Source organism: Anthonomus grandis, chromosome 5, assembly GCF_022605725.1.
Source record: "Anthonomus grandis grandis chromosome 5, icAntGran1.3, whole genome shotgun sequence".
Classification (NCBI taxonomy): domain Eukaryota; kingdom Metazoa; phylum Arthropoda; class Insecta; order Coleoptera; family Curculionidae; genus Anthonomus; species Anthonomus grandis.
In genome coordinates, this window is record NC_065550.1 from 30,061,579 (window position 1) to 30,089,489 (window position 27,911).

Consider the following 27,911-nt stretch of genomic DNA (forward strand, 5'->3'; position numbering starts at 1 on the left):
TGTTTGAAAATTTTAAAATTTTAGAGTCTTATACGTAAAAAAGGTACTCTTAGTTCAATTCGATAGAGCGTACCATTTACGAGAAAAGCGACTTTGAAAATATTCTGATTGCGTATGTTTATTGATGAAAATTAATTCACATTACGATCGACAAAAAATACACTTTTTACTCACATTTTATTTAACAATTTATAGAAAGTGTTCAAAATTATTACCATTCGCGTCACGGCAAGCTCTTAATCTTTTTATTAGATTATGGTGCACACGTGGTAGAATTCTTGGATTGTTTTTAATTGTCTGAAATCCTTCCTCTATTCTTTGCCTGAGAACATCAATATTGGGTATAGGGCGGGAATAAACTAGTTGTTTTAGGTGTCCCCATAAATAAAAATCAAGGGGGTTTAGGTCAGGAGACCGTGGTGGCCATGGCACTGGATCCCCACGACCTATCCAGCGGTTTTGATAGGCATTATTTAAATGTTCTCTAGCGAGAATGCTAAAATGTGGGGGAGCACCATCGTGCATAAACCACATTTGTGCTCGTAATTGAAGTGGTAGATTTTCTAATATTTGTGGTAATTCATTCTGTAAAAAAATTGTCTAAATTTGTCCATTAAGTCGTTGCGGCATAAATACAGGTCCTTTTAAATGCCCATCGATTATGCCCGCCCACACATTTAAACTAAACTGCTGCTGATGTGCCTTCTGTACCGTAGCATGGGGATTCTCATCCGTCCATAGGTGGTTGTTGTGGAAATTGAAAATTCCGTTTCTTGTGAAGCCGGCCTCGTCAGTAAATAATATTTTCTACTAAAAATTTTCAAAAGCAACGCGGTTTTCTTCTAGCCAATTACAGAAGTGTACACGAGGAAGGAAATCTCGCTCTTCCAAAGCCTGAACCCGTTGAATATGATAAGGCTAGAGTAACATATCGTGCAAAATTCTCCATACGGTTGACTGAGAGGACCCTTCTTGATTTGCGATGATGCGAGTGCTCAAAGATGGATCTTCTTCAATACGATCTAGCACGCGTTCTTCTAATGCTAGGGTTCTGGCATTTCTTGGTCGCCCAACATCTTCCTGTCTTTGAAGTGTTCCTTAAGCAAAATTTAAGTAGATATTATGCGATATTATTCACATTTTTAAATTTACCTGTTTCCCTTAAATTACGATCTACTCTTGCGAAAACCGTACGGTGTGGCACTCGCCGATTAGGAAATGCCTCATGATACAATCGTCTTGCTTCAACACAATTACCAAATGCTCTGCCAAACATAATGTGAATATCAGCTTGTTCTTGATACGTAAAATCCATGTTTGCTTTTTATACTTAGAAACACAAAGTACCAAACTCAACAAAGGCAATGCCCTTCTTATTAAAAATAAATAGTAATTTGTAAAACACTCTATGAAACTAATTTTACTTTGACAAAGTAAATTGTATTTTACAATGACATTTATCAGTCATTTAAATGCCAAAAACCAAAAAACAACCGCCAACTTCGTTTTAAATGTGTATCCAGTAATTTTATTATGTATTAAACATACGCAATCAGAAAATTTTCAAAGTCGATTTTCTCGTAAATGGTACGCTCTATCGAATTGAACTAAGAGTACCTTTTTTTCGTATAAGACTCTAAAATTTTATAATTTTTAAACAAAATCACAATAACCTAAAGAGTAAAAGAAAAATGGATGTTTTACCCTTACCAACCCCCGCATGTGACGCACCTGAATAAAATTTAAAAAATTTGAATTTAGAATCTTATTCACAACGAAATGTTTATGCAGTACACTAATTTTCAAAATTTAATTCTAAAGGGTTTTAAAGTTATAGAAAAAAAATTGTCTTCAAGGAGTCCTATTCAAAGGGGCGTAGCTCCCTTAGGAAGCAATTTCGAACCCATATTAATAAGAACTTTTTGCCTTATTTTCATACAAGGATTACGCCCCTGAAAGAATGCCTCAAACGCTCTACTTTATTAAATATACCTCTAGTGATTATTATACTTTTAGACACATTATTTGCATCATTAATAGTTTTTTTTTAGTCCAGAAACAGGTATTAATAAAACAGTCAGATATTTGTTGTTAATGTTTTAAATCTCCCCACCTCGCCTTCCTGGCTCTAATTCCGCCTCATTTTAACAAAAACCAATTTAAATAAGCAGTCGAATTGATAGGATTTTATTAAATCTACACTATTCTTCCTAAAGTTGTAAGAGTCTGAAACAGAATGTTGTGGTCGACACAGTCAAAGGCCTTACTCAGGTCACAACAGAGCTGCAGTGTAATGATTCCTATCAAGAGCTTCTATTATTTGAGAAATAAAATCTAGAATACCCATAACAGTGCTCTCCTGCCTTTGTGAAATCGAAATTGGCGCTATGTGAATAGTGCGTTACTCTCAAAGTAATTAACTACCCTCAGTGCTATACATTATTCAAAGATTTTTCATATTATAGGTAACAGTGATATTGCTCTATAGTTTTCTGCTTTATTAACAGCACCCTTTTTAAAAATCGGTATAACTAAAGCCACCTTTAAGACATCGGGAAATATACCCGTTTGAAGACAAATATTTATTAATTTTGTGAGGTCTTCATTAGTTTGACATTTAAGCCGTATATATCTTTGCTGTCCTTATTTTTCGAGCCCTGGATAATGTCTTGGACGTTATTAAAAGTTACTATTTTAAAAGAAAATGAATTCTCAGAATTTATGTGACTAGTAGGATTTGTTTGTTTTGGGTATAATTTTCAATATATCTTCTGCAATTGAACAGAAGAATTTATTGAAGTCATCAGGGGACATCTTTGTATCAGGTATGCCCCCACTCTTATAATAGTTTACTCTCAATATTTTATATGATTATTTGATTCAATTTTTGCTCTTCTTATTTGACTTTTATAATAAGCTGTTCTGTATTGGTTATAAAAAAAAAAAAAAAAAAAAAAAAAATACTTTTATTACCATTCAAAATTATTAAACAATATTACAGAATATACAAAACAAAATTCCATGAATATACAAATAATTCAAAATTACAACAATTTGTTTGGTAATCGGAGTGCAACGCGATTTTTATAAAAAAAAACCGATACACATGCAAGTACATAGATTACTTGTACATGTGCTGTACAACATTTATTGCATGCCACTGGACAAAATTGGTTTATCAATTTTTGGTAAAAAACTCACAACTGCCTTGGAAAACGAAAAATCAAAAACATTCTAGGAGCTTTTCATTGCAACAACAACTACAATAAATGTTGGAAATGTCCACCATCCATTTCTGTACACCTTCTCACTCGACGAATTATTAAACGACGCGCTCGAGCTAAAATTCGAGGTCTATATCTCACTTCTTCGCAAGCATTTACAATTTTATTTCTTAACTCTTCTATTGTTTGTATGGGACTAGCATAAACCAGACTTTTAAGGTGTCCCCATAAATAAAAATCTATTGGATTTAAGTCAGGAGAGCGAGGTGGCCATTAAATTGGTCCACCTTCAAAACGGTATTTATTTTTTTTTGCCGAAAACTGAGATACGAAAAAAATACAAGAGGCGAAAAAGTTGTATTTTTAAATGCTTAATCAAACAACAAATATTAAAGTTGAAAAAAAGGCAGCGGCATACATTTTTTTGCCAATAATATTTGCTAAGATGTCCCCCGGGACGCCTCTTAATACAACAAGTAATACTGCCAAATTTCAAAAGAATCGAGTAAATATTATGTTTAAAATTAATAAAAAAATTATATTTAAAAAAAAAATTGTCACCCTGTATCTTGAAAACTGTGCATTTTCGGACCCATGTTTATAGAAACTTTTTCTCATATTTTTTTACAAGGAATCACCCATTGAAATATCTCCGTCTATTTTGCGAACACCGTGTATAAATAAGCGAGTTCTTAGTGAGAGATGATGTTGGTATGGGCAAAGGAAAATTATGGAATTGCTGATTAACATGTCCAGCATTTGATGGCGTTTTATCAGACTTAGAGGTGAGTGCAGCTGTGTACAATAAAAAAAGGTTTAACACAAAAACCAAAAATGTTATCAAGAAAAGCGGGACATGCTGGTTGGCCCATAGATTATCCGCTCCAACCCAAAGCTACTCAGAAGATCACAAAGCTGCATAGGACTGGGATCTGTTGCGCTAAAATGTACGTTAAAATCTCCAGTGATTATTAATGTTGTAGTAGAGGCTAATTTTGTTAGTATTTGCTCCACTGATTCCAAGAAAGTGCCAAAAGAACCTGATGGTGACCTGTAAATACATAAAATATAACAATCTAAATGCTTATAGTATGCATCTCGTAATTCTCAGTAAATTTCTCACAATTAAGAACATTAGATTTATTATCTACATTTAAATTACAGCATGTTAAGCTTCGGTTAATCCATCTTTAAGGAGTGCATCCACCAGTAGTTTGCTGTCTACAAAAATAGCTTGAAGTCTTATTGATTGGAGTTCATTTTCTGCTATCCAGTGCTCAGTCAGACCTACAACATCTGCACACTTGTCAGCTAAAAAGGCCTCTAGCTCATCAGTCTTCCTTTTTAAAGATCGGACATTTAAATGAAAAACTTTAAGATTCCTCTCTAGGCATTTGGTGTTCCTATTGTTCCCTTTCTAGGGTGCTAGAGGTTATATAGTACTCCCCAAATTCTCCTAGTATATAGTACCCCCCTTTTCCTCTAGTGTGACGATTTGCAATACTAGATTTGGAATTTATACCCTCTTACTTTACTAAAACCCTCTACTTTATTGAATATTCCTCTAGTGATAATTATTCTTTTAGACCTATTATTTGCATCATTAATGAGTTTTTTAGTCCAGAAAAAGGTATTAATAAAACAGTTGATTCGGATATTTTTTTATCAATGGTTTCATTTGTCTTAAGTCTTTTTTTTGCTTCCCTTCCTGGGTCTTATTCCGCCTTATTTTAACAAAAACAAATTAAAATAAGCAGTCGAATCATCCCGGTAATCAGACCGCGAAAACCACATAAACTTCATTTTAATTAAACAAGTTTAATTTCTATGAAAGCACTTCGTAACGCGAAAATATTATTTCGGCCCGTAAGGTGTGTTACTAGAGCACGGAAAACATATATGTATTTTTTTTTTTTCGTTATTACGAAAAACCGGATTATGTTAATTAGCTGGCAATTAGAATTAAAGAGGGTCAGTTTGAAATTGGCATAATTAAAACAATTTCTATTTTATAAGTTCTTGAAAGTGAGATTGGATCGACCGTAATTTTATGGGAAGTACACGCGTTAAGATGTAAACAATTGAATCGCTTCAAGTGGAAATCCTTTGGCAGTGTGAAATTTGCGGGCGTATTCTCCCAAGGCACATTTAATATTTAGTTGGGTACATAAAATCAACAAAATTATAGGCAGATGGGCGTGGCACCCTCTGGACTTTACCGTGATTAAAAAGTAACGACAACTTTCTAGGTCGAAGTTTAAAATTAGATATGGAAGGTGTGGCTCTTAAGGAAAATTTAAAGCAGAACAAAAATATGAGCCTGTCGGTAAAAATCACAAAGCCTACTAGTTTTCAGTTCGGCTTGTACCACTCTAATATGCATCAATTTCAAACCGAAATGCAAAATTCACGATGCAGTACCACCCAATTAACTAAAGATCAAGGCCCGATTTTATCGTTTATGCATAATTCATTCTTGTGGCATTGTTCTAAGGAATTCCGCAAATCCATTTATAAAAAATAAATAAATAGTAAAGCACGCCATACGTATATACTATTACGTGTTTTTGCAGACGGAAGTGTCATTAATAAGCCATATACTTTGTGTAACTGTTTAGTCTTTGTTCGCGAAGACCAGACGTGCAAACATGCGACACGGTATATAGCCTGAAAACGCTCCTAAAAAAAGTTAGGACGTTTGCGTTATTCTTAAAATTACCCATTAGATTAAAATGAAAATTAATTAATTAAATTATAAAGGAACATCATCCTCTATACTGAAAAAAATGAATTCCTTCGAAATTCATATCACTTTGTTTCAAAAGCTTGTCGCTGTTGGATATAGCCAAGAGCGATGTCTCCTAATTTAATACCAAATTTCTGGAAGAAGAAATATATTTTTTCGATAAAATTTTATTTTACTTTATGGGAAAGAGAGGATATTTGAATTAAAACAATAAACTCTTGTCACAATTTCCTTATATTTTATGTAAGAAAAGTCGACTCGTAATGTAATAACGTTAAGACTCTGCTAAAAAGTCTTAACCCTTAATAATGAAAATTTTGTTTTTTAATTCATGAGAGATTTTCTTGATGTAAGACTGCTGCTCAAGAGGAAATTTCTTTTGACTTAAGAGGGTTGGATTTTGACTTAAAAGCAGTTACACGTATGAGGTTAGGGCAATATAATAAGCACCAAATATGATCTTACTAAGAAAAAAGTTTTATCTAGAAGTCCAGAATCTAATTTATTCATTATCCAAGTCGAGCAATAGACTCATCAATTTTCGGCTCTAAAAATTAATTATTGCATTTCTTGACAAAGACGACATGTTCCTAATCTAAGACCGTGAGACATTGCCTTAAACAAAAATTATCTTTGTTTAAGAGTGAATCTCTGAAATCAAGAACTATGTTAGCATGTTAATCACGCTATTTAACGCAATGCCAGTAATTTTAATACTGTGTAAACGATGTATATTCTAATAATTAATTCAATTTTGCTTGACCAGCGGAATCCTTTTTAAGCTATTAAAAACCTTATGATATTTCTTTAATCAAATTAATCTTGATTTTCATTTATTATCATTAAATATCGGAAATATACCGTCTTAACTAAATAAAATTATAGATTTTTTCCTACATATCTGATGGGTTTTAAGCCAAATCCATATTACTCATATCGGCTCACGAGATTTACTCTAGCCTATGGATATTGGCAAACTACCCTTAGGTATTTTATTTATCCTTAAAATGCAAAAGATTTGCATTCATCGGCTATTATGCAATAATGTTGGTTTGCAAAAAAATAAATAAATTAATGGTTAGACGCATTAGTTTAAAATAAGTGCTTGCACCACGTTAAATTGTCCTGCAATTTCTAGAGGTATTTCGAAAAAATCGATTGCTTTTGGCTTAAAAAAGACGCACAGTATAGAAATTTTAGCTATAATTTGAATCTATATAACTAATTGCTCTGGCTCTTAAGCGAAATGCGAAAATGTTCACTAATGATAATTTGCATTGGTTTAAAGAGATAACTCTTCAAGAGAAATTCGAAATTGCTTGAAGAGAAACTTTTTTTGTACGAAGAACTTGCCTCTAATAGTTTCGAGTTAAGACTGGCTCAAAGAGGCTTTTTTTTCAGTCTATACCTAGACAGTTTAACAGAGTTTAATTAAAAATTGACTTTACCATTAACTTAATTAATAGAATAGAAAAAAAACTAACAAGAGAAAAGTGCCATGTTTCAATAATACCGTCCTGATTCACCCTCTTCCTTTCCAGACGACGTGACCCTATCAGAAGCGCACTCGTCACCAATGCTCGCCTCCTCACGCGTCACCACCGTCCTGAGCGGCAGCAAAAGCGCCACGCCCAGTCCTGTATCCTACGGATCCAGAAGGAAAACCGCATCCATGCCAAGTCAAGAATGGCCCGCGCACGATGACGATATCGATCGATTGGTCACCATGCATCAGAACCGAGCTAGCTTATCTAGCTTAGGGGTAAGTTGTGGTGGTACCTTAAATTGATAACACGTTGATTAATGATTCCTTTTTTTCTCAGTTGAGATCGGATTCGATGGCGAGCGTGTACTCGGGAGCTGGCGAAGGCCGTTATGGATCGGTAACGGTGCGGGGCCAAGTGGAGTTTGGTCTTCAGTACAATTACAAGGCAGGCGCCCTCGAGATCCAGATAAAACAGTGCAAAGATCTCGCACCCGTGGATGCTAAACGGAACAGATCGGATCCTTATGTTAAGGTAAGTCACCCTCACGCAAACCTGATCTAGTTGTATATCTAGATCAGGTTTGCGTATATTAGGACCCCTTTTTTTATTATATACATTAATAATATAAAATCTTGTTTACGTTACACTAAATTTCTATTATACGCCGATGATCTTAAAATCTACCGTACGATATTTAGTATCGCCGATTGCCTTAAAATCCAAGGTGATCTGAATCGACTACGAACCTACTGCGATGAAAATAGTCTGTTCCTTAACATTAAAAAATGTCAAAGTATAACCTTTTCAAGAAATAAAAATAAAATAAATTATCAATATAAATTTAATGATATTTGCTTACCTAAAGTGAACTACGTACGCGATTTGGGAATTACATTGGACTCTAAACTGATGTTTGACATTCATATTGATCTAATAGTAACAGAATCTTCTAGATTGTTGGGTTATATTTTTCGTAAATGTGAAATGTTTTCTAGTTCTCGAGCTATTAAATGTTTATTTAATACAATTGTTTTTGGCAAATTGAAATTTGGAAGCATTATTTGGAACCCTAGGTATGGAATTTACATTGATTGGAGAGCATCCAAAACAAATTTTTAAGATTTCTTTGTTTTAAAACTCGCTTCGGTTCATATCATGATGTCAATTCAATTCGAGAGCATTTTGGCGTGATTTCACTTCTCGACAGACGTTTGATAACTGATGTTTCGTTTTTATATAAAGTAATGAATTATCAGCTGAACACTCCTCCTATTTTGTCACTTTTTAAATTTAACATTCCTCAAGTCAACATCAGATCAAGCGAATTATTTTTTATTCCATTCAGGAAAACAAATCATAGTCAGAACTCTCCGTAGAATAACAAAAAGTTATAATTTGTACTGCCGTTCATTGGACGTTTTTAACATGTCACTTAGTACAGTCAAAAATACTTTAAAACGAAATATTGTCTTTAAAAGTTTATGAGGCTAATGTAGAGGTTTAGCATTAGAAAGTTGCTTTTTTTTAAGTATATTCTTTTATATTTAAATTATTTTGATTTATGTACTTAACCATTTAGTCTTTATATTATTCTTAATAAAATAGTATATTTAAGTTAGTTAAGTTTGTGGATACTTTTTTGGGCTTGTAGCCTGTTGTATCCACATATGGTCACCAAATAAATAAATAAATAAATAAATGTCTATTCTCGTTTAAGAGGGACATGAATGGATCCATAGTGATACAACTAGGACACAGCAGATTTTGCATCACGTCTAAAATATGCAGAGCCGGTTGAGTCTACAGTAATTTATTAGAACTCCAGTGAGGTTTGCTATAATAATCACTCTGTGCCGGGAAAGCATTTAGCTTAAGTTAATTTTTACAGCAGTACTTTGTCCTATCTGCAACCGCTCTTCCTACTCCTTTTTTGAAGACAGCAATAGGTATACAGAGGTGTTATCCAGTAAAAAAAGGAGAAAACTTAAAAACAACAGTGTCTGGAAATTATAAAAATCCACCCATCAATAAACCAACCAGCAAGGACGATAAACTCACAAATCGGCTCTTTTAAGGAAGTCAGCAAGTTTACAAATGCAATGTCTACTAAACACAAAAAAGTCTGGCTTGATTTATCCTAACTTAAAGAGGGCATCACAAAACATACCAAGCCAAATAACTACTTAGCCTAAACATTCTGGAGGAAGAACAGCTCCATGTGTTCTGTATGTCAGAAACGTGGATGACTGATAATTCCATTAAAACTTTCTATCTAGATAACTAGCTAACATAGCTATCTCTGCCGGAAAGTCTTATTTTCACAAATCTCCATAACTCTAATAAAACTGAAACTAGATGTGTCGACAAAATTTATGAATTTTGTATTGAAGAATGAAATTTAAAAAAATATGTATTTGTTTGTATTCACAGATCACTAGCTGGTAAATACAAAAAAAAAAGTAAAATTTCCTATCTTTTGTGGTGACTTTAATTGTGATTTTCTAACAAGTAATGATACATCTTTTCCTGTATTGCAGCTTTTCTCTAGCTGTGGTTAAGACACATGTCACAGGAATTACGCGAATTAACGAACAACTCGATAATAATATCATCTCAGAGTCGCTTGTGGGGCGGGTGATTGTTACTAATATCTCAGATCATTTTGGCATTTCCCTAGAGTTTAATCACAAATACAGTAGTAAAGAGTTATTTACAAAGGGGGATTCTTTACCGACAGAACTGTGTCTGTTACTTAGCCCATGGTGGGAGAGATGATCCGAGCCCGGCAAACTCTTTTCCTTTACTTCGCTGTGGACAACACATTCAAACTCTCTTCCTCCTTCCCAATTCCTGTACTATTAAACCAGTATGGAACTAGTCCTGGATAATTTTTAAGGCAACCTGGATCTCGGAATAAATAATTATTTCGGTTTCCGATCCCTCTTTGATTTCTTCCCTTGTCACCACATATAACAGAATGCTGACCACTTCTGCTTGAAAGACCGTCGAATATCTCCCAAGCGAGAAAGCTTATCCTCGATCTCTCGCGAATGGATCCAAAAATATAAAAATCTCTTAAACCTCCATACAATAGCACTCATATCAAAGAAAATAGGTTGTCGTTAACGGCAACTATACAAGGCTATTAGGATATAAGTGCCACTTTTCTCACTATTTTTTTCCCTCTAAAGGTTTACTTGCTGCCAGACAAATCGAAATCAGGCAAACGAAAAACGAAAGTGAAAAAGCACACCCTGAACCCGGTCTTCGACGAGTGTCTGAAGTTCCACATGTCGCTGAACGAGTTAGAGCTGCGCACCTTGTGGTTATCCGTATGGCACTCGGATATGTTCGGACGTAACGATTTCCTGGGCGAGGTCACGATGGCTTTAGAGAATAAAGTCTTCGACGATCCCACGCCCAAGTGGTACAACCTTCAAGAGAGGGTAAGCCAACAAAAGTATTAATGATCACTCACGACATACTACAATTTTTTTTTTCTGATACAGACAGAGCCCTTCGACGATATGTTATCCTTCAAAGGGGACATCATAGTTTGTTTGAAGTTCGTCCCACCGGACATGACCGTACACAAAAAGGGCAAAAGGTCGCGTGGTTCCTTACATATTTTAGTTAAGGAAGCGAAGGCGCTCACTGCCGTAAAGGCGAACGGAACGTCAGATCCGTTTTGCAAAAGGTGCGTACCATTAGATCCCTAAACCAATTAAACGGCTCTTAATCGTGGATTTTTATTGCAGCTATTTACTGCCAGATAAGGGACGACACGCGAAACAAAAAACTCCAGTGGTTAAGAGGAGCGTGAATCCGGTGTGGAATCACACTTTCGTTTACGACGACGTGACCCTACAGGAATTGGCTGAGCGTAGCCTCGAACTGACCGTGTGGGATCACGATCGACTGGCCAGCAACGAGTTTTTGGGAATGGTCAGATTCTCGTTGGGAACGGGTAAGCGTTTAGTTAACCATATTAAGTAGAATATTCTTAAAAAGATTTTAGGCAAAGAAGAATAATTTCGTATCAGAACGTTTTTTGTATCTCAAAAATGTTTTGAGTTAGAGGCAATTTTTCTTAAACAAAGTACAAGGACTGTCAAATTTTATGTTTCTGAACTCATTAAAATCTAGGCTTATAATAAAATTTCTTCCAGTATAGATGACCCAATGATTGAATCGTGTGAAGCGCGCCGTACTGACGGCACCTTTGCTTTTGGTAACATTTCTGAGACAAAGATTTTAGATATACCATTTTAAATTAATTCCGTAATTTTTTGTGTCTTCCAGACATTTAAAATCATTATTTCTACTTTCTAGTAAAATAAATAAATTGATTAAATTTTTTATTCCAGGCTCCCAATGTCGATTTTTACCTCTTCCAGGTATTTGAAACCATTTTAAATTCATTCCTGGAATAAAAATGTAATGTAATTTTTTGTATCTTCCAGTAAATTAAACTGATTTTTTCTGTTTTCCGATCAAACTAATTAATTAAATTTCTTATTCCAGGCATCTAATGCAATTTTTAGACTCTTTCAGTCATTTATTACCATTTTTACTTAATTTCTGTTATTTTAAAGCATTGCTTCAAGGAAGTTTCTAGACTGCCTTCCAGATATCTTAGGTTTCTGATGCTTGGAATAAAAAATAATATATAAACTTTAGGATGAATATTGAAATCAAAACACGTAAAAATCGACTTTTTACCCCTATTATTTTAAATTTCATTTGGGGTTTTTAGAATCTTTGTCAGTTTTCTCATTTATTTCTTTTCTTGTTTTTTTTTAATATTAATTTTTTCTGTCTAATCTTTTATTTTTTTCTTTTGTTTTCTGGTATAAAGCTAAAACAACACAAAATAAAAATTAGGGTAATTGATGATTCCTATAAGGCACAATTGCCTGATAGGAAAGTTAGTAAGAACGTACATTTTAATGATGTTTCTCTAAAATCTTATTTTTCATGATTTCCTGTTTATGATAATTTTTCGATTGTCTGGAAGAAGAAAATAAAATTTTCCAAAAATTAAAGAAAAGTAAAGCAGCATCACCTGTTGGATCCTAGGAAAACGAAAAACATCAAAATTGTCCATTTAAGCTTTTTAATTTATTTTTTATTTACCGTTTCCTAATATTTTTTTTATCGTATAATTGAATCTTGATATTACTGTTTTTAATTTTTTTTCTTAAAGAGAAATATTAAAAAAAGCATAAAAAAATATTTAAAAAAAAACTTTTACTTCCTGGCAAACGCAGCCTGGGATTCTTTTCAGGAAGAGTATGACATTCAAAACACAATAAAGTCATCTTTTTACCCCAATTAATTTCAATTTTATTTGGGGTTTCCTGAATCTTTGTCAGTTTTATCAATTTTCGTATTTATTTAATTTTTCTATCCAGTCTTTTACTATTTTTTTCTTTTGTTTTCTGGCACAAAGCTGAGACATCACCGTATATCTTCACTAAATGACGATTCTTGCAGGTGACTTACAGTTGCCTGCTATTATAAGGAAAATTAGCAAAAATGTCAATTTTAATGGAGCTTCACTATTATCATATTTTCCTGTTTCACTCCAATTGCTTTGAAGAAATATAAAATTTTTAATTAATACATTTTTCTCCAAAAAACCGAACCAACTTTACTTGCCTTAATTTTCCTATTTGATTTTTTTAATGTCTTTATGTCTACTTTATGACATTTTGGGCCATAACTTAAGAAGCGCTTAGAATATTCTCGTAATTTCTTCAGACCACTATAAAGGAATTCCTTGGGTTGTATTTAGATAGAATTAGAAGGTACCAATGTGACTCTAAATTAAAATGGGTAGTTTTGATTTGGGGCATTTTCTCTTCAAATTTTCTTGTAAAATTTCGCTATATTTCGATAATATTTCGATAATATTTATACTAAAAAATGAGTCTTCTCAAAGGCGATTTAATTAAAGAAGGGATGTTTCTTAACCAACAATTTCATATAAAAATTGTATCTGTATATCAAAATCTTGCTGATATAAAGGCAAGTTTGTCAACCATGGTCCAAAAGCCACAAAAATGAATTTTTTGAAAAACATGTTGCAACATCAGGTTTTTTTATTTTATAGTTGACATTTTTGGGCATAATCTAAGAACCGCTTGAATGAACAACAATTTCTGAAAGTGTTTTTTTTTCAATTGCAGGTAAACATTACGGAAAACCAGTAGATTGGATGGATTCGACCGGTAAAGAATTAAACTTATGGAAGAGTATGCTCGAACGACCGAACTTCTGGGTGGAAGGTTGCCTGCCGCTCAGGCCGACTGTAGGCACCAGGATGACATAATTAATAACAATAATAAAACGCTCAAACCTGCGACATTTACTTATTTTAATGTTGTATACGGGGCGTTTACTATAATATATAGCTTTAATCTCGAGACAAATCATCGGCTTTACGCCCCTGTATATAATTAAATTGCATATCGGCCAAATGTGATATAGTCAAGTCTCCTTAACCCAAAACTTCTTGGTGTTCCCCCTAATGTGGTATTTTAAAGTAGCGAAGTAAGTTTATTTTTTTAAAATCAAATATATGTTATTATTATATGTATTACGTGTGTGGATGCCAATAAACGTTTATTATTGTTGATGTTATAATAATAATAATAATAATAATATTGTATATTTTACATTAAAATTGTATAAATTTTAACTCCGGTTTGTGATTAAACGTTTAATCGTAATAAAGTACAGTGTTCGCATATACATTATCGTTGTATTTGTATTTGAGCCTAAAGATAAACTATTGTATTATCACGCGTTTTACTTAATAATAAATTTTAATGTACGTTACGTTAAGATGTCCTTCCTTTATTATAATGATATAGCTGTAAAATGAATAATAATAATAAATAGGTATATATTTTCTTAAAAATTAAAATAAATATTGGTTTTTCTACTATGACATGTTCTTTTATTATTATACACATTCCTGAGGCCCTTAAAAAAATACTAATTATGTAGTCGTTAGTGTTATTACAACATTGACACAGTAAATTGGAGATTGTGGAATTAACACTAAGCAAAAAGGAAAAAATACGCCTTGAAAGAACAAAGCTGGAACACACAGTTACTTAAATAGGATAGAAAAAAATAGATACATGGGTATTACCACAGATTTAACTAGCTACGCTCGTAGAGCGTAGCAGAAGAGCGTAGGTGTGGCAGTACCTACTTAGTCAATAAAATTAACCCCGTCGCGTCGGCGTCGCATCGAGGAAAAAAAGGTGCGTCAGTGGCCGACGAAAGCGATGCTACTTTCTCAGTGGGGACAAATAAAATACATTGGAGTGGTATTCTGGAGCGTAGCTAGTTAAATCTGTGGTATTACTTATTAAAATACTGCAGTAGTAAAGCACGATATTTCCAAGCAAAAATCTTCAAAATTATCACTTATATAGCCACAAAGGTGAATTTTATTTTTAATTTTATGATAATTGCGAGCAGTTTTATTATCGTTCGGAAGTATATTGAAAATGTTTGGCAAGATATATGAAATTTGTGTTAGCCTTTGGAGTGTTAAACATGTAGTTCTTAAATTACTTGGTTTCTATTCTGTAATGAGGAAATTTTATATTTCTAAATTAAAACCTAATTATATTTTTACCATACAATTGTCTCATATTGCTCTGTTGGATACATCTCATGTTTAAACAATATGGTTTTAAAAATAAAACTTTGAGTAATAAAGGACACTTTTAGATGCAGTAATTCCATTAAAGAGGCTAAAGTGCACTCAACAAGTGCTTGATTAAACCTCTTTAACAGAGTACTACTTGTTTCAACTCACTTGTACATTCTATAAATTAATATTTTATTTACAAAATCGATATAACTTTTCCATGTCATGCTTTGATCCAAAAATACTCCCAAATATTTTAAGTTGGTCGGCTCAATTACATTGAGCAAGACAAGTTTGTCCCTACTCGGTAGGATTCTATTAAACATAGCAAAAGTAATAAAATTAGTTTTCTCAGTATTTAGAGTTAGAAGATCAATCAGTGCTTAATTTTAGAGAGAATAAAAGAGTTCTACCGGCACACGCTGTGCGATACTTTTAAGCCTTCCCGCTGTTGTCGCTTGTTACCTTGCAGTTGACCCTATAATATTTCTTTGGCTTTCCTTGTTTATTTTTTAAATTAAGGATTTAATTACTCTTATGCATTTAAACATTTAGCTGGGAACAAAAACGTGATTGTTTTTCATAATATCTACAAAAATCCCATGGATTCAGTTTATAACGAACTTATTTATTAGAATCTCGATTTTGTACATGGTCCCTAGTTTTAACCATTGGAACTTTTTGATTAATTGTATTTCCTCACTATCATTTATAATCGACTTAATATGCCCTTTTGATCGACTTTGATTTGTTACTTCTTTTACTGTCTGCCATAACTTTTTTAGATTTTTAGAGTTATCAGAAAATGCTCTTTTATAAAATGTAATTTTCACGTTTTTAATTAAATTTGACAAAGTAGTTCTGCATTCCTTATCTTTTTTAATCAGTGAAATATCGTTTGGATTTGATGCTTGTTAGTTTTTTAATGTATTTCTATGTCTAATTGAAGTAACAAGCACAGTCCTTATCCAGCATTTTATTTTTGGTTTGGTTTTCTCACTAATCTCACCAAGCCTCTGCAATAACCTACAATATTAATCTACCTGAAAACATCATCTCACGATCCTCACTTAGAAAGTAGAAAATTTTTATTTATTTAGTTTATTAATAAATTGAATGGTGTAAGGGTGGTTCTCATTTTGTCTGACTATAGGTTTTAATCCTAAATTTAACAATATAGGGTAACGATCCAAGATCCACATTGGTTTTCTTAATATCTCTCCGATTGTTTAGTCACAATAAAAACAATAAACGATAAGCTAAAATGTATTTATATTGAAAAAAAATACAATACTTACACTAATCTATAACTAAAGATCTAAAACTGCCCTCCATTCCTAACAAATTTCTCGCGTCGTGGCCACTATCGCCCGCCCTCTTACTTTCGTCCACCGTCCACCTGGACTCGTCGATAATATAATCCCGGTGCTCCATAACCTTATCCACCCACCATTTCTTCAAATCCTGGATATCGCCAACGGTACCGCCATATTCCGTTGGCAAATGTGACTCTGGAACGTACTCATTTAAAGTGGAAGAGTTCGGTAAGTGTGTATGAACCTAAAAACCATACGATAAAAATAACATTGAGAAACATTTTAGGGGTACATTACCATTTTGGCCACCTCACTTTTCAAAAAAGGCCTCAATATTGCCATACATTTGTCCAAGAAGGATGGAACGTTTAGCAAGTGAATCTGTTTCAGTTTTATCGGGTGCGCTTCCTGAAAACATTCGTTTTCATTAAATACTTCTTTATTCGAAGAGTATTAAAATATTATTGTTACATATTATTAAGTATACAAAAGATATAAGACAAAGTAATCAAGTTCTTCAACAAACTTTACTTTACTTTACTCATTCATAAAAATAATACATCTCAAACCAAATATATATCTGTTTTTTACAATATAACAAATTTTAATAACCTTTATACTTTTTATAATTTTTTTACAAAATGTTTCATTTTGATAATTATAAGACAATAAAACTATCAATAAATATGTTTATATATTAAAAACAATCAACCAATTGTTTAATTAATTTTTTATTTTTTTATAAGGAGCAATTTTTAGGTCATTTGGTAATATATTAAAAATCTTTGGCACTGTATTTAAAAGGCTTCTTTGACATTTTGTAAGTCTTGCATTTGGGACTACTCTGCCCTGCTAACAAGAAAGGTCCTATCTGCAAAATTTGGCAAATTCACTTTTTTGGCTCATAGTATTTGTAAACGAGTTATTTATACGTGTACAAAGTCAAATTGTCCTATATGCGTTTTAAGTGCTTTATTTAATGCCTAAATGTTTTGTCCTAACTGAATAAATTCCCAGGTTTGCTAAGATAAATTGTCCGATCTCACATATTTATATTTATATTATTTATATATTTATATTTATATTATATAATTTATACTAAGAAAATATGTCCGTTTTTACTTTAAAAATCCAGTACGTACCCTTTGGCTTGTTGTGGCATGAGGGAATCGCTGGCAGATCCAAAGATGATATTATTTCTACTTTCTATGCGTTTTTTCAGGCAAATAGGGACATTAAACATGTAACAATTTGGCTTGATAATTGTTCGAACCAAAATAAAAATTAATCTCTTTTTAGTTTCTTTATGTATTTGATTAACAGTTTAGAAGTTGCTGTAGAAAACATAACTATTAAGTTTTTTGAGCCAGGCCATACTTTTATGACAGCCGATTCGTTCCATCACCAAGTTGAGCTTGCCCTCAAAAGGAAAAAAAAAGTATATGATTTTGACGATTTTTGTGAAGTGGTAAAATAAGCCAGTTCGTCAAAAGTTAATGTAATAAAAATGCAACTTGCACAATTTTTTAACTTTACCGACTATACCTCCAAATATAAGTTACAAAAGCTTATTTCTCGCGTTTACTTAAAAGATATGGTTTGTCTTCTTTTTAAAAGAGGAAATTACTTTTTTTCTTCTACGTTCTTTCTGACTTGAAAGACATTTTCATAATGAAGTATGTTAAGGGCACGCTAACGCAACCGCAATCTCGTAATGTATGTCGCGGTGTGGCTTTAGCTCGAAAACATAATCTTACATCCAAATTAAAAGCGCACATTCCTCAAAATCGTATGAAATTTTGGGAAGATATGCCGGTTAGCGAAGACGGTTTTGAGAAAGAAATAGATTAATATTTCTATTTTTTTAGTATGTTCATTTCGTTATATACTTATTATACGTAATAAGTTTATAAAAATTGGTATAATAAATAAAACCGTTTAGTAAATTAGAATATTAGTTTCATTTAGGACAGTTTTCGTACGTAAAATATTAACAATATCTATTTCATATATTAGGCTATATTGTCCTAAGTGACAATATAATCAAAAATCTACTAATTGGTAAGAGGTATCTCAAAATTATTTTTACCAATTAGATCCTGTTTTCCAACTTAATATATAAAATAAACCATGAAGAGTTTGCTAAAATACCTCTTCTTATATAATGAAAACAAACAAAAAACTGATTTCTCAAAAAACTACATTTTGCAGATAGGACCTTTCATGTTAGGGAGGCAGTACTAGCATGTTTACCTGCCCTGTTGAGAGTCCATGATTAATTAAATTTAGATTAATTTTTTATTTTGAGATAAACCTTACCTTGTAACGTAACGTAATTGAATGGAAGAGTACATCTTATTTTTATTATGAATGATTTTTAGTAAGTATTCTTGAGTAATAATCAATGGCTCTAACACATATTGACAAGAAGCCCCCCATGCCAAGATGCAATAGTTATGTGTAGACTCAACAGTAGCAGAATACACCATTTTTAGAGTTTCAAACTTCATAAACTTGCGCAACTGACAGAACTTGTAAATTAATTTCCTGATTTTGTTTGATGTATACTGAACATGTGCCTGCCATTTTAGGTTAGAGTCCATTTATCACTCCAAGGTACTTGTATTCAACAGAAATAATTTCAACTTGGTATTGTCACTGAGCAATATCTTGGCATTCATACTGATGAACTTTTAACTTTGTGACTTGGGATGAATTAGTCTTGGTAGCTGAAAAGTTCAGGAAAACTGACTTTCTGGCATTGAGTGTTAAACAATACTGATCAAATCAGGCTTTTATATGTTTAAGTGCAGTTTCCGCTTTTATTTTTGCTTCAAGCCAAGTCTTGGCTGTTACAATCACTGCTGTGTCATCAGCAAAACATACTAACTGTCCCTGCTCTTCTTTAATTATCCCAAATAACCCATTTACATAAATAGTACAGGGCCAAGCACCGTCCCCTGTGGCACACCATATTCGACCGACTTGTACAGATCACCCTCGGGTAATGTTAATACTTTCTTGTCCATTTTAGATGAGTTGCTACACACTATATACATGGCCAACAGGTATCTGGTTGTCTGTGGAGATTTTAACATTAACTTTTTAGTAAACGATCAGAACTCCTCTCTTACCAAACAATTATTAGCTAGCTATGGTTTAGCACCACACATAAAGGGTAAAACTAGGGTGGTAGGACAATTTGGCTCTCAAATTGATAATATTTTCAGCAATTTGGCTAAATGTCAGGTAACAAGTAATACATTATTCTCAGATATATCAGATCATTATCGTCAGAAACTCCATATAGAAATACCTAAAGAGAGTAAAAACGCAGTATTTATAAAGAAACGTTCATACACAGAAAACAACAAGAAGTTAAAAAGAAGTTTAATGATCTTTTAACACATGAATCCTGGGAAGATGTATATAACTGCAGTGAAGTCGATCTAAAATATGATTGCTTTTATAATATTTTCTATTACTATTTTAATGTAACATTTCCTCTAAGTAGCCACAGAATAAAGGATCCTGATAAAAAATGAGTAAACTCTGAAATTAAAAATTATTCTAGTCATATTAAAGATCGTATGTATGGTACAAGGAAACAAATAGTGAGGCAGTTTATAATCAATATAAAAAAGAATATAAAAAAATTATTTCTAACTATAAAACTTCTTTAAATGAAAACAAGATTATCTGTTCAAATAATAAAACTAAAACTGCTTGGACTATTTTCAATCAATGCTCAAATAAGTCAAAGTCATCTAAACCTGTCACCCTAAATTCTAGCAATAATGAAATTATTGAAAATTTGAATGAAATAGCCAACATATTTTTGAAGAAATTTAATGCTTCATCAAACCTTCAATTTCTGGTCAATTGCCTAAAGGAAGTCACATCCCCACTATTTTCCTCTTTCCCACAGATTCAAAGGAAGTTCAGCATATTCTATCGGCCTTGCCAAATAAATACTCTGCTGGTCTTGATGAAATACCAATAAACATACTCAAAAAAGCTAGTCACCATATAGATGTGCCTCTAGCTCACATAATAAACGCCTGTCTGCACATGGGAATCTTTCCATCTAAACTAAAAAAGGCGAAAGTTCTTCCAATTTTTCAAAATAAGGGTGATGAGCAGAATGTAGAAAACTATCGACCAATATCTCTCCTTTCTTCAATATCAAAAATCTTTGAGCGAGTCATTTATATCCGTATTATGAACTTTTTAAAAAGGCAAACTATTCTTTCAGATAGCCAGTCTGGTTTTAGGCCCAATCATTCAACCCAGTCGGCAGTTTTCAAGCTTATATCCTTTGTGATTGAAAATGTTGACAAAAAAGAAAAAGTTGCCGGACTCTTTTTCGATTTTTCGAAAGCATTCGACACAATCAACCATGGTCTACTGCAGTCAATCCTTGAAAATTATGGACTGAGGAGAAACTGTGCCAGATTTATAGCCTCTTATTTAGTTCAGAGGGAACAAACAGTTTGCCTTGGCTCTGGTAATGGTACATATGTTTACTCAGCGTCATCCTTGGTGGTACAGGGAGTGCCTCAGGGTTCAATTCAAGGCCCAGTACTATTCGTATTATATGTAAATGGTCTCAGTGAGTGTTTACCAGGGTGTTTTATCAACCAATATGCTGATGACACTTCCATAATCTTGTCAGAACATCTGATTGAAGAACTATCTGTCAAAGCTTCTCAGGTGGTAGAGAGGATGCAGGAGTGGTGTGACAATCATGCCCTGAAACTAAATGCTGATAAAACCGGGCTACTGACATTCTCCAAAACTTTACCTCAAAATTCCCTACTTGTAAAGTTTGAAAAAAAGTCTCTTCGAGAGGTAGTTTCCTTAAAAATTCAGTCAATCTGTCTCACATGGGTCCCACACGACACTCTTGGCAAAAAAACTAAATAGTTTCTGCGCGTTAATAAGGCGTCTACGAGAAGAGCTTTCCCTAAATTATCTGAAGCAACTTTACTATGCATCGGTCCAATCTCTAATCACTTATAGGGTGATATTTTGGGGATCTTCAACTGACGCCGTGTCAGTCTTCATAGCACAAAAACGCATCATAAGATGCATACTCATACTCACACCACAAACGTCTTTTAGGACTTATTTTACTAAGCTTGGTCTACTCACTGTTCCAGCTCTGTACATTCTTATGTTAGCTATTTTTGCAAAGAAACACCTGCATCTTTTTCAAACTAATGAAGATCATTATGCTGAGGGTATGTCTATTGTGACAAGGGGGAGAGCTGAACTGAGTGTCCCAACTCATCACTCTGCCTTTTTTCAAAGATCTCCTGCCTTTGCTGCTATTAAAACATATAATAGATTACCTCTCGCCCTAAGGCAAGAGAAAACTATCATGAAGTTTAGGAAAGACACTGCAAGGTATCTGTTGGGCAAGTGTATCTATAGTTTCGATTTACAATTTTAAATGTGTATTATGATTAATATTAAGGGTTTGTTTACTAATTTATTTAACTTCATAATGTATCATACTTGAGATATAAGTGGTAAGGTAATGCACCCAATATTATGTCCAACATTATCTTTTTGTTCTTACTTTTTTTATTAGCAGTATGTACTGTGTAGATGTTATCAAATTTTAATTTTGTTGGTTTTGTGACGTTGCCATTGTCTATTTTAATTAGATCTTGAAAGCAATAAAGAAAATTATTATTATTAATTATTATTATTATTATTATTATTATTCTATGTGCTCATTTAATTTATTTTAACGCTTTGAGTTCTATTTCTTAGGTAAGACTGAAAAAGTTTCAGTACCATTCCACGTACACCAATTTTCTTTAATTTGTCAAGAAGAATATGGTGTGTCACAGTGTCAAACGCTTTCCCTAGATCAAGAAATCCAATACATTTACTCCCCTGAACAAAACTTTGGTTTATTTAATTTGTTAAATAGGCAACCGCATCCTCAGTGGTAAAGTTCTGTTTAAACCCAAATTGTTGCTCTGATATTATTTTATTTAGATTTAGATATTCATTTAGCCTAAGTTTAATGCACTTTTCTATTACTTTTGAAAACGACAGGCAATTTAAAATGAAAATTGCAATAAAAATCACAAGTTTAGATAATATAATTTATAAATTCCTCAATGCTATATGGTTCAATGTTAAGTAATATGTTAAATAAAGATTTCTTAAAAAATATAATGTCCTTTCCTTTTTTAATTTTAGAAATGCAAGAATTTGTTGGTAATTTCTCAGTAGGTGTCAATCTGTGTGGAGGAACATCATAGTTTAATGAGCATGTATTAAAATACATAAAAATAAATAATACATCTAAAAAATATAAAGCATACACAGTTAATAAAATATATTTTTTTATTGTTACTGTACAGGAATCTTTAAATATCATATTTTAAATTATTCGAAAATTGTGTAAAATAAATAGCCTCCAACCTGCTAGATCCACCCCAAAGAATTACCAAGCCATCCATACCTTGCTGAAGATTGAAAATTTGCAAAATATATTATTTTCAGCATTTTTATGCTATAATTAATGCTTTTTTAAGAATTCGGACACTATAACAGAATTTGGTTTTATGGTTAGTTCTTGTATATGTGTGTTCCAATTTGTGTTTTGAATGTGTGTTCAAAAGAGTTTTGATTTATGTGCATACCCAGGAACTTTCTAGTGTCAGTTACAGTGTACAGTAATCTCTCTATAAAATATATAATTATAGTCTGTAACTCTGCAAAGACCGGAATCGTTGAAGTCGAAAGCAGATAAATCGTGTTTTATCTTGACTGGGTGTGAGTTTATTTTTAACAACCCAATCATCTGCTTTTGCCAGAGTCATCTATGTCAACTGGCACAGCTCTTCAAAGGAGATACTACTATGATATTAGTGTCGTCTGCAAAATTTGCCAAGTCTGTATCGTCATTTTCTACTTCTAAAACAAGGTCATTTATATAGAGAAGAAAGAGTATCTGGTAGCTTGCCTTTTCATGAGATTGATATTGTGTCTTATTTTTCTCGACAACAACAGTAGCCTGTTTTCTGTGTGATAAATATGATCCGATCCTGTCTAGTGGCGCCCCTCTAAAAACATATCTCCCAAGTTTTTCCAAAAATATTAAATAGTATGATAGCTTTGTATTTCAGAAGGATTCTGATTTCGCAATGGTGCCAGGTTCAACACAATGAAAGACAGTTTTTATTTAGATGAAAATTCCATCATGAAATTAACTAGTTCATTGTTTGACTCATAAATATTTCTGGATATTGATTGATTCTTAACTGCCTTTCCTATTCCTGATTTTATGCTTCGCTCTATCATATCATTTGAGATAATATCATTGCGCCTTGTATGCCTGCTTCTTGATGTTTTGTGGAAAAATTATGAAGGCATAACCATCTTTTTTCGAGCTAGGGCCGCAATGAATTTTATCACATCTGTTGCAGTGATAGCCAAACAAAAGACCTTCTTGCTCTTTAAAAAAGCAATAAGTAGTTTCGCAACTTTCGCAAATAAGATCTTGATCCATTTTTGTTTGGTGAAAATATGGTATACACTTTGCAAACATTACACAGTGAACAGGTTTTCTGGAAAAGTATTGCAAAGAAAATTTCGCCAAAGTGAATGGATTTTATTAAACTTATTATTTACGATTATAAGACACGGTCAACAATAACATAACCTTAATCTTCTCGTCCTCCATGTGTATGGGCGTAGCTTATATTAAATCACGCCTCGCCACTCCCATAAACGATAGGGGGGATACTATAGAGTAGGCGTTGCTTTCGTCAGAACTACCCATGATTTATATCTCTGCTCTTACCTGTGTGTAGACCATGTACTTCTTCAAAACGGCCAAGTTGACCTTGGTGAGATGCTTAAGGGTGAAATTGGCCATATCGAAAATCGGTATTTCGCCATCGGCGATGTCTTCTTCGATGGCCATCCGGACGTCCGCGAAGATGAAGAACACCTTCAGGGCTTTAATGAAATGGTACTTGTCCGGATCCGGGGTGTTTATGCGATATATGAATATCTTGTGGTTCTGGTCGGTTAGTTTTGGCATTGGGACAAAATCACTAAAAAGAATATATACAAATTGAATTTTGGGTTTTTTTAGGTTGCCTTTGGAGATATTTAAAAAAAATTCTTCAGAATATCATTACAAAGGATTTTTTAAGAACAGCCACCCAATTTGAAGTTTTCAAAACGCATATGCAATATCAAGGTTAAATTACCGGACATTTTCCCGCATAACTTTCAGTTTAGTATCGAATCAGTTTGAAGGTAAAAACGTGGTTCTAAGTTAAGGATATGGTTTCATTTGGGGTATTTCTGCTGCTAATTTCAACGCTTTTAATTCCCCAGATAGCACACGTTTTTCCAACGGCTATCCAATCATTAACTAGTATTTCCAAGTACAAGGAATGAATATTTATTGGACATCCAATTTTGAACATGCAATAGATTACCAGTTTTGGATGTCCATTTGTATTTTTATCATTATTCAACATTGAAAGTATGAATTTCTAAAGAAGCATTAAAATTGCTTTTGCAATGGTTGATCTATTTTAAATTATTTACAAAACAGCCATTAAGGATGTTTGACATTGGTAGTCCATTGTTTACCAAACGTAAAATAATAGTTACTTGTCACGCGAAAGATTTATTATCACAAAGCTCATGAAACTATTTGTTTAATATGTTGTAAATATGCAGCCACTACAGAGGCTATTTTTGAATGCGTGTTTACAGTATATTGCCCATACCATAATTTTTAAGCTACTAGAGTCTCCAATATCATATTTTAGCTACCAGAAATCAAGATATTTATTTTCCAATAAGAGACAAATTAGTTTATTTCTTCCAGGCACTCCAGTAAGAAAAATAGCAATATCTTGATTTTTATTGTATGGATTTTAATAATTTTTTTAGGAGTTGCTTGAAAGGCCCTTGGAGTATTCTAGAAATCACTAATTACAACATTTTAGCCACTAGAAAACAAGATATTTAGTTGGCAATAAGAGTCAAATTATTTTATTTCTTCTAGGCATGACCAAATCAAGATATTGACAAAATTGTCAATATCTTGATTTTTACTGAATGAATTTTAGTAATTTTTTCCAGTTGTACTAAAAGTACTATTGGAGTATCCCAGAAATCAATAACTACAACATTTTAGGCACTAGAAATCAAGATATTCAATTGCCAATAAGAGTCAAATTATTTTATTTTTTCAGGAACTCCAGTGAGAAAAATATCAATATCTTGATTTTTAGTGTACAAATTTTAGTAATTTTTTAAGTGTCGAAAATTGGTACAATTAAGCATACATTATTGGCACAATACTGGATTTCAAATGGACATCCAAAAGTGTGTCTCTCCATTAAATATTCATTGGATACTTAACCAGCTATCCAGTTTGGACAAACCTGTCCAAAAGGAGATATCCAATGGCTTTAAGGGTGCTATATCTGGGTCAGAAACGCGGCTTCACAAAATAGCAAAACTTTCATGTAAAATAAAGGTTTAACTTACAAATTCTGAAATATTTCTAGTAATTCCGGAGATTTGGGATCCCGATCGGTAAAAATCTCCGGTGTATGCGACCTCACAGTAAAAAATAAATCTATCAAAACTTTCGCTTTTTCTATACTGTAATTGCAACAGTGCAAGAATCTGTGTAAAAGTGTGTCATCTGAAATAAACGCAATTTATTATTAAATGCTATTTAATTCCATAATTTAATACTTACTGATTTTTTGGGGTAAATGCTGCTGCTTAGACAACCACTCCCTAACTATCCTCAAGTAATTCTCTTTAGTACCAGGGTCCATTTTTGCGGCACAAAAAACCACTTTTATATAAATTAAAGACAACGGCAGTACCAGTACTGACGAACAAATTTAACGCGAATCACTTTCACGACACGAAAGGAAAGTTTCTATATAGTTTTTTTTAATGTGCCGTACTTCCCGGCAATAATTCTCTTATAACGGTTCATGAAAATCAGAAATTATTATGCATAATATAATTATAAATTTTAACATAATTGATGTTAAAGTTATTACAAATTGGCCAATAAACGGTAATTATAGTGCGGCTACTTAAATACACCAGACGTACTGCCGAAACCCGTCGGTATCCATTGAATCATAACAGTCTTCACTGTCCAGCACCTCCGCCATTTTTGTTGCACACATATAACACATTATAACATGTGTGTGAAGCTAGCGTCCGATCGATATCCAGCAACCAAAATCGAGAACGCAGCATATGCCGGTTGCCAGCGACCAATTTATAGTCCGCGCTCCCTGTTATTTAATCAATATAATGCCCGTATCTCCAAAAATTCCCAAGGGATTTTAATAATTTTTTGTCCAGATATTAACAATGAATACCTAAATCGACTGACGATGGTCTCAAACCTCTACAAACTAAGGTTTTGTTGTGAAAATTAATTAAAAAGTCAAATGGTAAAAAAATGAAAAAGGCTCTAACTCCCAAAATTCCCAAAGGATTTGGATAAAACTTTTTTTTATAAAAGATAATAAATATCTAAATTGATTTTAGATGGTTGCAAACCTCTACAAACGAAAGTTTTTTGGTAAAAAATTATTGAATTTTTAGATGTACAAAAAAAATATAAACGGCTATAACTCCCAAAACTCCCAAAGGATTTGAATGAAACTTTTTTACGCAACTAGTAATAAACATTTAAATCGATTTTACATGGTTGCAAACCTCTACAAACGAAAGTTTTTTAGTAAAAAATTATTGAAATGTTAGATGTAGAAAAATATAAACGACTATAACTTCCAAAACTCCCAAAGGATTCGAATGAAACTTTTTTATACAACTAATAATAAATATCTAAATCGATTTTACATGGTTGCAAATCTCTACAAACGAAAGTTTTTTGGTAAAAAATTATTGAAATGTTAGATGTAGAAAAATATAAACGACTATAACTTCCAAAACTCCCAAAGGATTTGAATGAAACTTTTTTACGCAATTAGTAATAAATATTTAAATTGATTTTACATAGTTGCAAATCTCTACAAACGAAAGTTTTTTGGTAAAAAATTATTGAAGTGTTAGATGTAAAAAAATATAAACGGCTATAACTCCCAAAACTCCCAAAGGATTCGAATGAAACTTTTTTGTACAACTAATAATAAATATTTTAATCGATTTTACATGGTTGCAAACCTCTACAAACGAAAGTTTTTTAATAAAAAATTATTGAATTTTTAGATGTACAAAAAAAATTTAAAAGCTATAACTTCCAAAACTCCCAAAGGATTCGAATGAAACTTTTTAACGCAACTAGTAATAAATATCTAAATCGATTTTACATGGTTGCAAATCTCTACAAACGAAAGTTTTTTGGTAAAAAATTATTGAAATGTTAGATGTAGAAAAATATAAACGACTATAACTTCCAAAACTCCCAAAGGA

General features: G+C 32.7%; 2 protein-coding genes across 4 annotated transcripts in view; one reads left to right on the plus strand and one right to left on the minus strand.

Moving 5' to 3' along the window:
* LOC126736703 (uncharacterized) overlaps positions 1-14,412 on the plus strand; it is a 114,190-nt gene extending 99,778 nt beyond the window's left edge. For all 3 annotated transcript variants that reach the window (XM_050441201.1, XM_050441204.1, XM_050441202.1), the window contains 6 exons: positions 7,512-7,732; positions 7,794-7,988; positions 10,649-10,903; positions 10,967-11,154; positions 11,216-11,424; positions 13,649-14,412. In XM_050441201.1, the coding sequence (XP_050297158.1) occupies positions 7,512-7,732; positions 7,794-7,988; positions 10,649-10,903; positions 10,967-11,154; positions 11,216-11,424; positions 13,649-13,791 (1,211 nt within the window). In that variant the 3' untranslated portion in view covers positions 13,792-14,412. The remainder of the gene's footprint in view (positions 1-7,511; positions 7,733-7,793; positions 7,989-10,648; positions 10,904-10,966; positions 11,155-11,215; positions 11,425-13,648) is intronic.
* A 1,970-nt stretch (positions 14,413-16,382) lies between these two features.
* On the minus strand, positions 16,383-26,661 carry LOC126736708 (alpha-tocopherol transfer protein-like). Its single transcript, XM_050441209.1, has 5 exons — positions 26,206-26,661; positions 25,989-26,148; positions 24,274-24,529; positions 16,743-16,853; positions 16,383-16,689 (listed from the first exon to the last, which is right to left on the minus strand). Exons 1-5 carry the CDS (start codon positions 26,285-26,287, stop codon positions 16,429-16,431), a joined length of 870 nt encoding a protein of 289 aa, XP_050297166.1. The 5' UTR covers positions 26,288-26,661; the 3' UTR covers positions 16,383-16,428.
* Positions 26,662-27,911: the final 1,250 nt, after the last annotated feature.